Source organism: Chelonoidis abingdonii, chromosome 3 (genome assembly GCF_003597395.2).
Source record: "Chelonoidis abingdonii isolate Lonesome George chromosome 3, CheloAbing_2.0, whole genome shotgun sequence".
NCBI classification, from domain to species: Eukaryota; Metazoa; Chordata; order Testudines; family Testudinidae; genus Chelonoidis; species Chelonoidis abingdonii.
Genome location: NC_133771.1, coordinates 156,960,027 through 156,976,043, shown reverse-complemented (window position 1 = coordinate 156,976,043; position 16,017 = coordinate 156,960,027). Strand labels below are relative to the sequence as shown.

The window sequence follows — 16,017 nt, the reverse complement described above, 5'->3', positions numbered from 1 at the left end:
AGGTTCCATGAAAATAGAAGGAATGTTTGGACAGCTTTGGTTTTAGCTGCTTCTGACATGTAAGTTTTATTGTTGTTATTGCTTTATTATTGTAAGGCTTTGCTGATAAGGAGAATAATTAATTGTTAATACCTATTGCACAGAAAATTATTAGCCTATTGGGGCTATTATAAGTTATGTCCTTTGTTCAGAGAAAATTTACGAAAATTTTAGCTAGAAAGTGTGCTTAGGAGCAGTCTGAGGAAGCTTTCTCTGGGCAAGGATCTGACACATAAGTTCCTCAGCAGACAGACGGATAGAAGGGCCCTCCAGAAGCCTGGCTGTTGATTCCTCAATTTCAGACTTGTTAGGTAACTATAAACGTTTGGAATGCTGTGAACCTATTGCTACTGTGTGAGAATGTGTGTGCATGTGTGCGTGTGCATTCTTAAGACCTAATAAAAAAAAAGTTTTAGGTAAAAAGCATTTTGGTTTGTATCAATCATACATCAGACGGAGGAACTGTATCCCCACTGATTTATTCCTGACACCACCTGGAGAAAACAGTAAAGTTGCCAGTGCTTTGGGTTCTGAAAATTCTGGGTAACAGTACCCTCTTAGGCCTGGTCTACACTATGACTTTATGTCCAATTTAGCAGCGTTACCTCGATTTAGCCCTCAACCTGTCCACACAATGAAGCCCTTTTTTCGAATTAAAGGGCTCTTTAAATCGATTTCTTTACTCCACCTCCGATGAGGGGATTAACACTGAAATTGGCCTTGCTGGGTCGAATTTGGGATAGTGCGGACACAATTCAATGGTATTGGACTCTGGGAGCTATCCCAGAGTGCTCCATTGTGACCACTCTGGACAGCGCTCTTAACTCAGATGCACTGGCCAGGTAGACAGGAAAAGGCCTGCAAACTTTTGAATTTCATTTCCTGTTTTGCCAGCGTGTTTGCAGAGCTCATGCAGAGCTCATCAGCATGATGTGCACATTGCCCAGCCCGTACTTTGTGAGAAGTCTAAGACCATGTCCCTCTCGTCACCGCGCTGCTGTCGCCTCCTTGCCTGGTTTTGCACGAAACAATTGTCTGCCATTGCTCTGACAGAGGGAAGGGCAACTGACAACATGGCTTACAGGGAAATACAATCAACAAAAGGAGTGGCTTTGCATCAAGGAGAAACACAAACAACTGTCACACAGAATGGCCCCCTCAAGGATTGAACTCAAAACATATCAGGTCAATTTCTTGTTTTGATCCATCTATCTTTTACATCTCAGGCTGGCAGCAGACAGTGCAGTATGACTGCTAGCCATCCTCATCTCCCGGGTGCTCGGCAGAAGATGCTGCATTACAATTGCTAGCCATCATCATCTTCTGGCTCCTTGCCAGAAGACGGTGTAGTAGGACTGCTAGCCATCATCATCTCTTGGGTGCTCAGCAGAAGATGGGAATGACCTGGCTGAGTCACTCCCACGTCTGCCCAGGCACCCCTGACTGACCTCACCGTGGTCGGCTAAAAGAGCACCCAGGAATATGATGACGATGGCTACCAATCGTAATTCACCATCTGCTGCCAAATGGCAATGAGCTGCTGCTGTGTAGCGATGCAGTCCCATGTCTGCCAGCATCCAGGAGACATATGGTGACAGCGAGCTGAGCGGGCTCCATGCTTGCTGTGGTATGATGTCTGCTCAGGTAACCCAGGAAAAAAGGCACGAAACGATTGTCTGTTGTTGCTTTCATGGAGGGAGGGGAGGGAAGGAGAGGGGGGCCTGACATGTACCCAGAACCACCTGCAACACTGTTTTTTCCCCATCAGGCATTGGGACCTCAACCCAGAATTCCAGTGGGTGGTGGAGACTGTGGGAACTGTGTGATAGCTACTCACAGCTACCCACAGTGCAACGCTCCGGAAGTCGACACTAACCTCGGTTCTGTGGATGTAGTCCGCCGACTTAATGCACTTAGAGCATTTTGTGTGGGGACACACACAATCGACTGTATAAAAATGATTTCTAAAAAAAAGACTTCTATAAATTCGACCTAATTTCATAGTGTAGACATACCCTTAGAAGAGGAAGTTGTCTTCTTTGTTGCCTCAATCCCCTGATGGTACTGATAACCTTTCAAAGCCAAAATCCTTAGGTTCTCTGGGTTCAGTGTTGCTGCTAGTAGCCAAGGAACCTGCAGTCTCATTGGTATCAAGTTGGGAACTAGTGGGTGTCAATGTAGCTGTTTCAGTCGATGACCAGGATTTCTTTGAAGACATTTCCTGACCTGAGGAACCTTAACTCATTTTCCTAGAGTCCTTCTCAAAACATTGTTGAGTTTTCCTCTTAGAAGATCTGGGAGAGTGCTGTGCCGAAGTAGGTGAGGCACTCAACTTACTCACAAACCAGTGTATGTAGGAGAGAGGGTCCCATGGCTTGGGTCAGAAGCAGGATAGCGGGAGCTCTCCATCATGAGGAGATGTGAATTGATCTCTCAGTTTGTTCTGCCTCTCAATTTTAAAAACAGACAAAAGTTACACTTTTGGGGGACATGTGATTCCTCAAGGCAACAGATGCAACAGCAGTGCCCATCATTCACTGGGAAAGCCTTGTGGCATGAAAGGCAACATTTAAATCTCAGAGAGCCAGACATACACTTCTAGTAACATAATGTTCCCCCAAAAGAAGAAACTGAAAAGACATAGGCTCTTACAAACTTTATTTATTTATTTTATTTACTAACTACTACTATAACTAAACTTAGTAAAACTATGCAAAAAAAAAGTTAACATAAGTTGAACTGAGACACTGTCTCAGGCTGACGTGGTTGACAAGGAAGGGAGGACAGTTCACTCACACAACTCTCTATAGCCTCAGCGCAGAGCATGAGACTGTGTTGAGTGCATGCATGCGCCGGATGAGCACCACTACCTAAAATCTATGATTGAAAACATGTAGTGCACATTCACACTTGAAGTGGAGCATCCATAGAGACATTACTCAAAAAAATTGAAGTTGTACAGTGGCATTTGTCTGCATCCTGCTGAGATGGGAATACCCAGCACAAGAACTTTGAGCACTGGCCTGCTAAACCCAACATTGTGAGTTCAATCCTTGAGGGGGCCATTTAGGGAACGGGGGTAAAAATCTGTCTGGGGATTGGTCCTGCTTTGAGCAGGGGGTTAGACTAAATCATCTCCTGAAGTCCCATCCAATCCTGATATTCTATGATTCTAAGGCCCTGATTCAACAAAATATTTAGGCACATTCTCAAATTTAAACACAATAGTAATTCCCTCAAACTACAACTGGGACTAGTGAATTCTTAAAGATAAGTATGTGCTTAAGTATTTTGTTGAATCAGGGCCTCAGAGTCTTAAACCCTAGCCCTCTGATATTGATATTTGAAAGAATTCTTGAAATTCCTGGTGTGAAATTCCACTTGCTCCTAAATATTTTAAAATCATCTCTTTCCCTGTAATGAATAATCTTTAAGGATATTCCCATCAAGCATAGCATACCTAATTAAGGGTAAATTTTAGATTGAATAGCGAGAAGAAAACTGCCTAGCAAAGATTTTAGATAGTGGAACAATCACTCATAGAAGGTGGAAATTGCAGCTCATGGGACATCTAAAACTATCATAGACTTACCTAAGAACTACAATTAATTATTCTGTACTAATAGGAGGATGGACTATATTTCAGATTTTAACAGGTCTCTGTGCCCAACAATACATACACCTGAAATGTCCAGATTATTGTATTAACTTTCTAAATGTTATAAGAAACTTTAAGGTAGGGGTTGTATTCTGGCTCCATGGTGTAGTTATTAAAGAGTCTTGTGCAGAAACTAAAATCACAGGGGTGTAATTAATGCAAATCCCTAGGTAGACAGCAAATCTAGGGAGTCTCTCCCCCTTAGAGAAATAGCATATACTTCTTTGAAATGGTTAAAGAGACACCAGAGAACAAATGTATAAAATGACCACAGTAACATGGAGAGGAGGTCACTTTCACCCTATCTAAAAACTGACATGATACTATGATGAGGCAGACAAACCCCGTGACAGGACCTGAAGAATTTTGAAATACATAGTCTCCATGTACAAGATGGGTGACACACAGTAAGCTAGACATGCATATAAGTTGTTTAATATTTTTAAGATATGTTTTCTCTGTAATGCTTTTGTTCTGAATAAAAAATACTTGGTTTATGAAGACTGGCTGGTCACTGATTAACCCTATCATTGACCCTGAGATTAAAGAGCTGTAACTATTGAACCAAAGTCAGGTCTGCTGAGGGAAATCACAATGAACTGTAGGAGGAACTTCAGCCTAAACCCCTGGTTTAGAGGAAGAGGGTCACAATACCCCACCTCAAGAAAGGTGATAGCAAGAGACCTGACACCTAAGCGGGGTGCCTTCAAGGAGACCACAAAGGGGTCAAAGGTGCAGTTAGCTCAGGAACTATGACAGTCTCTTCCTTCTCACTTTTATGATGATCTCTCTAAGGATGAGGTCCTGTCCTTCATACTAATAACTACTCTAGAACAAAAACCATGAGGAGTCCTTGTGGCACCTTAGAGACTAACACATTTATTTGGGCATAAACTTTCATGGGCTAAAACCCACTTCCTCCTATGCATGGAATGAAAAATACAGTAAGCAGTATATATAGTATAGCACATGAAAAGATGGGAGTTGCCTTACCAAGTGGGGGGGTCAGTACTAATGAGGGCAATTCAATCAAGGTGGAAGTGGCCTATTCTCAACAGTTGACAAGAAGGGGTGAATATCAACAGAGGAAAAATTACTTTTTGTATTGACCCAGCCACTCCCAGTCTTTATTCAGACCTAATTTGATGGTGTCCAGTTTGCAAATTAATTCCAGTTCTGCAGTTTCTCCTTGAAGTCTGGTTTTGAAGTTTTTTTGTTGAAGAATTACTACTTTTAAGTCTGTTATTGAGTGTCCAGGGAGACTGACGCGCTCTCCTACTGGGTTTCGAATGTTACAATTCTTGATGTCTGATTTTGTGACTTTGTCCTCACCTGCAACTATTTCATATTTGGGACAATTTATACCTTCAAATTAGCAGCACTGCTATGGGTACCCACATGGCACTACAGTATGGCAACATTTTTATGGTTGACTTAGAACAACGCTTCCTCAGCTCTTGTCCCTTAGCGCCCCTACTCTCTTTGTGCTACATTGATGACATCTTCATCATCTGGACCCATGGGAAGGAGGCCTTTGAGGGGTTTCTGATATAGGGTGGTGTTTATGTGACCACAGCTTATTTGCACTGTTGTGTCCAGGAAGTGGATCTCTTGTGTGGACTGGTCCAGGCTGAGGTTGATGGTAAGGTGGAAATTGTTGAAATCCTGGTGGAATTCCTATATAATGAGTACTTATGGTACTCCTATATAAGAGAAAGATATTTTAAAGTTCTCTGCCAAGATATTGTCATACCCTGAGACTATTAGCACTTACAACATGATGAGGTTTCATTACTAGATCATACAAGAGCAAAAAGTGAACTCTGGTGAACTAATCAACTGTTGAAGACCTATGTTGCTATCATACTACCTTGAAGACAGGGAGCAGTAGGCTCTATTTTTCTAAAATCCTCCATGAAGTATTCTTTGCATAAGCTAAACCACTCTGATGTAAACAGGCAAGGCTCTACCCAGATGCAGAGGGAAGGTAAGAAGAAGGACAACTGTATGGGTTCGGGTGTTCACCACTATCTATTTACATATGCTACTTCAGCTAGGGTGATAAACCAGACTAGGGTGTACTGGAATACCAGTATTTTTTTAAGACTACACATCTAAAAGGATCATCCAACACTGGATCTAATACCAAGAAAAGTTACGTTTTTTGTATCAGAAGATGGGGACCAAAATGGGAGTATCATTTTGATACAATCAGATGAGTAGGAAGAGAAGCTCAGGACCATAGTAACCAAAGTGGAGCAGCACTATTACATAACTGGTTCATTAAAGGGTAAGGGAGAGAAAGGAGATCTTCCAAGAAAGAATACCATTGAAGAAGGAAGAATCTTTGAAGAAAATAAAGGTGAAAACAACCCTTCAGGATAAGGTTCATTCAGTCCATGAGATGTAAGATCAACCTGATTGGAGAGGAAGAAATTGGAAAGGACCCTGTCAGGAAAAGCTGAGTCCTTACCCACTCTAGAAAAGAGCATACACACTCTGGATTAACGCCCAAATCTACCCCTTTTCCTAAATATCTTCTTTTGTCACTTGAAATAAAAATAATACCAAACAAAGATCAGTTTAAGCTTTCTCCTCCAGGCTAAATTGTTTCTAACAATTTCACAATAGAATCTCTAATCCCAGACCTAGTTACCTCACCCAAGGAGACAATCCCTTCTACATCCTGGGTAGAGTCAACAAACTGTGCATCACAATGAGTCAGCAGGAATTTATGAACACTTGCATTCCTCTTACACTTGGCTACAGAAGATAAGAGAGTTTGATAAAACTTGAAAAAGAAAACCTTTGCTATCTATGTTCCTAAAGGCGTTATTTCCTTATGCTGTCTCCCAATAGATTAGATATCCATGATTCATAGCACAGTGATTGATTTTGTCCCTGAGCTAAATGCAAGTAGACACTGAAAGACCTGGATAATGTTAACAGATGGGGATATGATAGAAAGTGTGTATCTTTTAGGTCCACTGAACAGAGGAGATGGGATGATTTGAAGTGTGGACCTGGGAGTTTCTATCTCAAATCATGACTGGCAAATCTTTTATGAAATAGAGAACAAGAATGGGATAGAAACCCCTGCATCCCCCCAGCTTGTGTATGAATATATTAGGGAGTACAGGAGGAAAAAGCCCTACTTCTCAGAATGGGAGAATCCTTGTCCAAAATAAACTGGAATGTTCTGAGCCCAAGGGCCAAGCAGCTGGACAAAACCCTCTCTAATGGTGGCATGGAAGAAATTGAATTTTATACATAGACTGATCAGCTTCCATGCCTGCTGTCTGAGGAAGAGGGAAACCAGGCACCACAAACTGTATGAGAAAGAAGACTGGTTAGGATGCGAGCCTGCAACTTTGGAGACTCAGGCTCAATTCTCTACTCTGCTGAAGACTTCCCGTGTGACCTCAGACAAGCCAGTTTCCAATCTGTACAATGCAGATATTTCCCTATCTCACAGAGGTATTATGAGGTGCTCAAAGATGACAATAATGGAGGCTGTACAAATACCTTAGCTGACGTATCCTCCCAACTAGAAAATAAAGGCAGAGAGGCAAAGCTGTGAATTTCAATAAAATTGCTTGGATGTGAGAATCTTATTCATTGCCAGAAGACTAACTGAGGGGACTGAATCAAACATGATGACTATATATATTTTTAGTAGCAGACTTGTGGATCTTCTAGAATCAACTTGCTATTTCTTTTTTGTCCATGTTAATTGAAATGAGTGTTTCAGACATGGAGGCTGTTTCTTCTTCTAAACACAGAACCATGTTAGCTGCCTGTAAAGAGTTACTATGATTCACTAATCTGCAAAAGTAGAAAGAAATCTGGAATTCAAAAGGAACAAAAAAGGTACTTTTCAAATTATATTCTTCTGATGATTACATTGTATGTGCTTACATATGAGTTCACCTCCTCCCTCTTAAATTATACCATCTTGGACCATTTTCTGCCCCTATCTTGCTACTCTTAGGCAGCCTTGCAAAATTTGTTAACAAATTAACATATATTTCATGTATTAGAGAAACTGTGGTTTCTTGGATACAATTGTACGGTTATTGTCGGCACATGCTGAATTTTTAATGAAAGCCACTAAATTTAATTATATGACCTTTGTAGTGTACATAAATGTATTTTTTTCTGTTTTAGCTCCTTAAAAAAGTATATACAATTCCAAGAAAGGCAAAATGGACTGTCAAAATTGTTAATAAAATACGAGTTTAAAAAATATAGGAATTTAAACTTAATTTCTATGCAAAAAGGTACAATAATTAATATTTCATTGCATCTAGTCCAATAAAATGATTGTTTAAAAATATGAAGTTACAAAAGAATTTAGAAAAATATATCCCACAAAGATTACTTCTATCCTAAAGTTTACTGTTTTTCTATGCATTCTATATGACTATTTAAACTGTGTACTGAGAACCACAAAAAGTATACTTACAAGATCATAGTTATAAAGTGGTTGACATACTTTTTCAAGTGTGTATAAATATCTCACATTATCTTTTGATTCATTTGCAGTATCCGTGATTCTGGCATCCAACTCTCGCCACATCTAGAGGGAAAAATACTATGAAAATTTCATACGTATCAATATATTATTGCCAATATATAGATGTGCAGAATATACACATCTGTAAAAACTGGTTATCTACCTTTCCATAATTGTTGTTCTTCTAGATGTGTTGCACATGTCCATGCCACTGTAGGTGGGTGTGTGCCCTGTGCACAGAAGTTGGAGGTTTTTTCCCTCAGCAGTACCTGTTGGAGTGGCTGGAGCGTCCTCTGTTGCCATGCACTATTGCAAGCTGGTAGAAGAGAGTGGAGCCGCTCCTGTCCTCCTCAGTTCCTTTGTATCAGACAGACTCTGATACAGAGGGCAGGTTGGGTAGGTCATGGAAAGGACACATGCAACACATCTCAAAGAACAACAGTTACGGAAAGGTGAGTAATTGTTTTTTCTCCTTCAAGTGATTGAACATCAATTCCACTGTAAGTGACTTACAAGCAAACACCCAGGGAGTTGGGTTCAGAGTCTATCTGAACAATTATTGCAAGACACCCCACCTGAAACTGGCATTGTCTCTGAACTGATGGGAATTGGCATAATGAGAAGTGAAAGTGTGGAGTGATGACCAAGTCCCTGCTTTACAAATGTCTAGAACTTGCACTTGTTCCAGGAAAGCTGCAGAAGCTGTCCGAGCTCTAGTAGAATGTGCCAACACTGCAGCTGGCTGGATAGAATTAGCCAATTGGTAGCATAAGCGAATGCGCAAAGAGATCCAGGATGAGACTTTCTGAATGGAAACTGGAGAGCCCCTACCTCTCTCTGCAACTGCTATAACGAGTTGTGTAGAGGATCTGTAGAGATTTAGCATGCTCCAGGCAGAAACTTAAAGCCCTTCTTACATCCAAGAAGTGACGCTTTTCCTCATATCTAAGTGTATGGGGTTTCAGAAAAAATGTGGGTACATAAATTGCTTGTTTAACACAGAATTTAGAGACTATTTTTGTAAGAAATGTCAGTTGAAGGCAGATATAAACTTTATCTTTATGAAAAACTCTATATAGGGGGTTCTGACACCAGAACTCTCCACTAACCCTTCTGGCTGAGGTAATTGCCACCAGAAATGTAACCTTCACTGAGGAGAGAACAAGTTGCAAGGGTTTTGAAGGGAAGTACCATCAATTTTGTTAGGACTAAAATCAGATCCCAAGGTGGGATGGTGTCTTGTATTTGAAGGCACAGTTTGGCCATACTCTGTAAGAATCAGGTGATGCTGGAGTTGGAGAAAAGGGATCTATTATCCACTCAGACGTGAAAGGCTGAAATAGCTGCCAGATGTACCCTGACTGAGTTAATAGCCAAACTCTTTTTTAGACCTGGAATATAGTCCAGTACGAGGTGCAAGGTGCTTACCCTGGAGATGCATCTTTCCTACGAGATCAAATGGAGAAGCACTTCCACTTAATGAGGTAAGTGTTTCTAGCTGAGAGTTTTCTGTTATTCAGAAGCACTTTTTGCACATTCTTCAAGCAGAACTTTTCAAAGAGTGTCAGCCATGAAGCACCCACAGTGTTAGAGACCTTGGAGGTTAGAATGGAGCAGATGTCCATGGTCACAGGAGATTATGTCTGGATCTAATGGGAAAGACAGAGGCTCAACTGACAAGGTTAGTAGGATCAAGTACAAGTGGTGGGGAGCCACACTAGTGCTATAAGGATGTAGCTAGCATGGTTTCATTTTATTTTGAATAAGACTCTGGGCAGTAAAGGAATCAGAGGGAAGGCCTGCAGGAGGTAATTCTTCCAGGATAGGAGAAAAACATCTCTCAGTGAGCCTGGGCTAAGTCCTTCCCAGGAACAGAATTGATGGCATTTTCTTTTTGAAAACAGATCCACTTGGGGAGTCCCCCTCAGCTGGAAGATGGACCTGGCCATGTCTGGTTCTAATAACCACTTGTGTTGATTGGAGAAGGATCTGCTCAGCTGATGCACTAGTATGTTCTGTTTTCCTGGAAGATAAGAAGCTTTGAGAGGAATTGAGTGGATTATACAAAAATCTCAGAGATGGATTGCTTCCTGGAAGAGTTGCTCCTCCTTGTTGGTTTATGTAAAACATGGTCACTAAATTATATGTCAGAATTGATTGATTTTTTCCCACTATGTGGGAAAGGAAGGCCAAGCAGGCTAGACATAGCGCTTTTAGCTTCCTGACATTTATGTGAGAATCTAGACACCTACATGACCAAAAACCTTGCACTTGAAGGGACCTCATATGAGCTCCCCCACCCAGAGAAGACATATCTGTGACCAGTAGGAGGGTTTTCAGGATTTGTCTCAATTTTCTAGGAAACCCAGAGTATAGAATGTGGACAGGACAGTGGATAGGCTGCATAGGACTTGAGCCTCAGACCAACCTTTGATACACCAGTCCTCCAAGTACAGAACCACATGGACACCTAATTTTTGAAGATGGGCTGCCACCATCACCATGCACTTTGTGAATTTCACAGGAGCAGCTGGCAGACTGAAAGAGAGCATCGTGAACTGATAATGGCAACCATTCATCACTTAGGGAAACAGGAAATAGCTGGAACTGAAGCCTGTTCCCCTGAGTGTTACCTAGCAGCTCTGTGTTCTTGGGGTACCAGGGCACAGTACCCAGCCTGTCTGACTCATGAAAGCCCCCATCCCCGCCTCTGCTTGAACCAAAACCAATCAGAAGAAAGATTTACAAAAAGCTATGAAAAGGCAGTGGGAGACACACCTAAACCCTTGGGATACAGATGACAGAATTAAGGAAAGTCCCCTAGCCTCATTTGCATTGAAAATGAAACAAGGAGGCATATCCATTAGTATTCAGAATGGAGAACAGAGATTCCACTTCAAGAACCACATGGAACTCTAGGACCAGAAAAGCAGGGAAGCACTGCATGATGGGGGATCTCTGCTCCAAATGTTAATGAACCCACACCTGCACACACCCAGCTCAATAGTTATCAGACCAATTCTAGTAATAAATCCTTTATTAGTATCCAAAATAGTGAAGTTCCCTAACTGCATTGTGAGCTACCTCTAAGGAACCCCACCCAAAGCCAGGAATGATCAGCTCCCATGTCTACAGTCCTCTGGTAACTTGTCAAATTTTTTGATGCTTTCCCAATGTGTGAAGTCATATTTACTCAGGGGTGTCTGCCAGTTTGCAGTCCCGAGTTGCACACTTCCTGAAGAATAAAGCTTGCAACCAAACAGATCCAGCCTAATAGGTTCATAGACTTTAACGCCAGAAGGGACCATCATGATCATCTAATCACACCTCCTGCACATCGCAGGTCACAGAACTTCACCCAAGTACTCCTGTAATAGACCAATAACTTTTGGTTGAATTACTGAAATCCTCAAACCATGATTTAAAGACTTCAAGTTACAGAGAATCCATCATTTACTCTAGTTCAAGCCAGCAAGTGACCCGTCCCCCATGCTGCAGAGAAAGGCAAAAAAATCCACAATGCCTCTGCCGATGTGACCTGGGGAAAAATTCCTTCCTGACCCCAAATATAGCAACAGTTAGATCTTGAGCATGTCAGCAAGACCCACCAGCCAGATACCTGGGAAAGAATTCTCTGTAGTAACTCAGAGCCCCACCCATCTGATGTCCCATCTTCTACCGTTGGAAATATTTGCTACTAGGAGTCACAGATGGGCCACATGAAATCTCATCATACCATCCACTCCATAAACTTATCAAGATCAGTCTTGAAACCAATTAGGGTTTTTTGCCCCTAGTGCTCCCCTTGGGAGGCTATTTCAAACTTGACTCCTCTGATGGTTAGAAAGACTCATCGAATTTCAAGCCCAAATTTGTTGATGGCCAATTCATATCCATTTGTTCTTGTGCCAGCATTGTCCCTTAATTTGAGTAACTTCTCTCTCTCACTGGTATTTATCCTACTGATGTACTTACAGAGAGCAATCATGTCTCCCCTCAGCCTTTCTTTTGTTAGGATAAACAAGTCAAGCACCTTAAGTTTCCTCTCAGTTTGAACGCAGTTTGAATTTACCTTTCGTAAACAATGGAGGGTATGGCTACACTTGGAATATCAAAGCGCTGCCGTGGCAGTGCTGCGGGAGCGCTGCCACGGCAGAGCTTTGAAGTGTGAGTGTAGTCGGAGCGGCAGCGCGGCGCTGCACGTAAACCAGATCCTCTACGGGTGTAGCATGCAGTGCTGGGAGCCGTGCTCCCAGCGCTGCCTCCCTGATTACACTGACGCTTTACAGCGCTGTATCTTGCAGCGCTCGGGTGGGGGGGTGGTTCATATCCCTGAGCGCGAAAGTTGCAGCGCTATAAAGTGTGAGTGTAGCCATACCCGGAGACCAAAACTGCACACAGTATTCCAAATGAGTTTTCAACAGGGCCTTGTATAATGGTGGTAACACTTCCCTATTCCTAGGATTGTGTCAGCCTTTTTCATGGCTGCATCACATTGACAGCTCATACTCATCCTAAAATCAAGCAATTCACCCAGGTCTTTCTCCTTCTCTGTCGCTTCCAAATAATAAGTCCCCAGGTTATTGTTGTTAGTCCCTAAATCCATGAGCCTTACACTTTGAATTATTGAATTTAATCCCACTTCTATCACCCCCATTTTCAAGATCATCCAAATATTCTGATATGCTATTCCGATCCTCCTCCTTATTGACAAAACCTCCCAACTTTGTGTCATCCACCAATTTTATTAACACACTCCCAATTTTACTCCCAAGGTCATCTGTGAAAATGTTTATTAAGACTGATCCTTGAACTCCATTAGTAACCATGCTCCAGCCTGACAGTTCACCTTTCAGTGTGACCAGTCCCTTATCCACCTTTGCGTTCTCATATTAATCCCCATCATCTCCAATTTAATAATTCCCCATGTGTAACTGACGTTTTGGAGCATGAGCTTTCGTGGGTGAATAACCACTTCGTCAGATGCATGAGACATGCATCAGACAAAGTGGGTATTCACCCATGAAAGCTCATGCTCCAAAACGTCTGTTAGTCTATAAGGTGCCACAGGATTCTTTGCTGCTTTTACAGATCCAGACTAACACGGCTACCCCTCTGATACTTGACATGTGTAACTGTATCAAATACTTTACTGAAATCCAGGCAGATTAGATCAACTGCCTTTCCTTTGCCTAAAAAAATCAGTTATTTTCTAAAGGAAAGAGATCAGGTTGAATGGGCACGATCTACCTTTTGTAAAACAATATTGTGTTTTATCCCAATAACCATTTACCTCTATGTCCTTAACTTAACTTAACTTTCTCTCTCTTTCAAAATTTGTTCCAAGATCTTGCATACAACAGAGGCCAGTAGTTTCCCAAATCATTTTTTCTCTTTTCTTAAAGATAGGTACTATATTAATAATTCTCCAGTCATAGAGTAAAACCCCGAATTTATGGATTCATTAAAAATCCTTGCTTTTGTCCTTGAAATTTAATGTATTAGCTCCTTTAATATTCTTGAACAGAGATTATCCAGGGTCCCCGATTTGGTCCCATTAAGCTGTTTGAGTTTGGCTTCCATCCCAGATACGTTAATTTCTACTGTCATATCCTTGTTTCCATTAGCCCTCCTGCCACTAATCCTAAACTCCTCATTATCCTTATTAAAAACTGAGGCAAAGTATTCATCTAGGTATTTGGCCATGCCTGGATTATCTTTGATCTCCAATCCATCCTCAGTGCCTAGCAGTCCCATTTTTTCTTTTCTTATTTTCTTTTCATTTATATGGCTAAAAAACCTTTTACTATTGGTTTTAATTTCCTTTACGAGGTCCAACTATGCTTGGCTTTTGGCAGTTCTCACTTTTTCCTTACACTTTCTGACCTCCAAGAGGTAGCTTTCTTTGCTGATCTAACCCATCTTCCATTCCTTATAGGCTTTCTGCTTTCTCTTAATAACCTGTTTTAGATGCTTTTTCATCCAGTTTGGTTTGCAACCCTTCCCTATGCATTTTTCCTCTTACTTGAGATGCAGGATCCAGATAGTTTCTGCAACTTGACTTAAAGTAATTCCAAGCCTCCTCATACTCAGATCCTTGAACTCTTCAGTCCAGTCCACCTCCCTAACTAATTTCCTTAAATTATTTAAAGTTTGCCCTTTTGAAATCAAGGACTCTAGATGCAGAACTCTTTTTATTTATCCTTCCATTTAATTTAAACTGAATTAACTCGTGATCACTTGAACCAACGTTCCCCTCTACAACCAGTTATTCTATGAGGTGCTAACTACTTATCAATACTAAATCTAAAATGGCATCAACTCTTGTTGGTTCAGTGACTATCTGGTGAAGAAATCTGTCAGCTATCACATCCAGGAATATCTGGGCCAAACCATTTTTAGTAGTACTTGTCCTCCAATCTATATCTGGGAAATTTAAGTCTCCCATAATCACACAATTCCTAGTAGTATTTATTTCATCAAAATATTAAAGAGGTCTCTATCCATAGCCAAATTGGATAATAGGGGTCTGTAGCAGACCCCAAACACTATTCTAGTGGAGCCTCTGTTACCTTTCTTCCCCAAAGTGATTTTGGTCCAAACAGATTCCATTTTACCCTTCCATCACTTCTAATTTCTTTACACTCTACTTCATCATTAATATACAATGCTACTTCACCACCTTTGCCTTGATTTCTGTCTTTCCTGAACAGCACATACCCTTCAATACTTGTACTTCAGTTATGACTACTATTCCACCACTATTCCCAGTGATGTTACCCCTCTAATATCTGGTTTCATTTCCTACACCAGTAGCTCTAGTTCCTCCATTCTGTTACCCAGGCTCTTTGCAGTAGTATACAGACATCTGCTTGTTTCTTCTTGGCTTCACCCAGATTCCTTGCCCAATTAGGTACAGCCATTTTACTGCCAGCATCACCTATCTGGCTGTTTGTGTCATTGGTATTGGCACTATTTTTCATTTTGATTTCCATTTTCCTACCCTCTGTTGTTCCTTTCTCCATTGCTGTCTCCTCTTTTACTTGATTTTCCTTCCATTCAATGTTAGAATACGGTGTGACAATTACATGAGCATCTCTCACTTGTCTCTCCCAAATTCCTAGTTTAAAAGTTCTTTTAATTAGTTTTAAAAAAATTAAAATATGGAGACATACTTATTTCATAGAACTGGAAGGGACCCTGAAAGGTCATTGAGTCCAGGCCCTTGCCTTCACTAGCAGGACCAAGTACTGATTTTCCCCCAGATCCTTAAGTGGCCCCCTCAAGGACTGAACTCACAATCCTGGGTATAGCAGGCTAATGCTCAAACCACTAAGCTATCCCTCCCCCAACTTGCATTCTAGAAGTCTATTTCCTTCTCTACTCAGGTGGAGGCCGTCACATGAGACCAGTCCTCTGTCCACGAATGCCTCCCAATGGTCAAACATTCCAAAGCTCTCCTTATAGCACCATTGACTGAGCCATCTGTTGATCATCATAATCATATCTCACCTTCACTCTCCTCCTCTAGGGACAGGTAGAATTCCATTGAAGATCAACAGAGCCTCCATTTCTTTAAGCATCTTCCCCAGCCAGGAATAGTCTCTCTTGATGCATTCCAGCAAGAATATAGCACTATCACTTGTTCCCACATGAAGGACAATCAGTGGATTCTTTCTTGCCTCTGCTAGAGATCCTCTTCAGCCTCAGGTCCACATCTTGCATCTTAGCTCCTGGCAGACAATACATCCTCCTGTAGTTCTCCGGATTGGCTATGGTGACAGGCATGTCTGTTCTTCTTATT

At 41.4% G+C, this 16,017-nt stretch overlaps 1 protein-coding gene across 1 annotated transcript in view; it reads right to left on the bottom strand.

Moving 5' to 3' along the window:
• The window catches only part of DNAH8 (dynein axonemal heavy chain 8), a 621,721-nt gene that overhangs the window by 533,609 nt on the left and 72,095 nt on the right, over window positions 1-16,017 (bottom strand). The window contains exon 10 of the mRNA XM_075064269.1: window positions 8,163-8,276. Coding sequence (XP_074920370.1) covers window positions 8,163-8,276 — 114 coding nt within the window. The remainder of the gene's footprint in view (window positions 1-8,162; window positions 8,277-16,017) is intronic.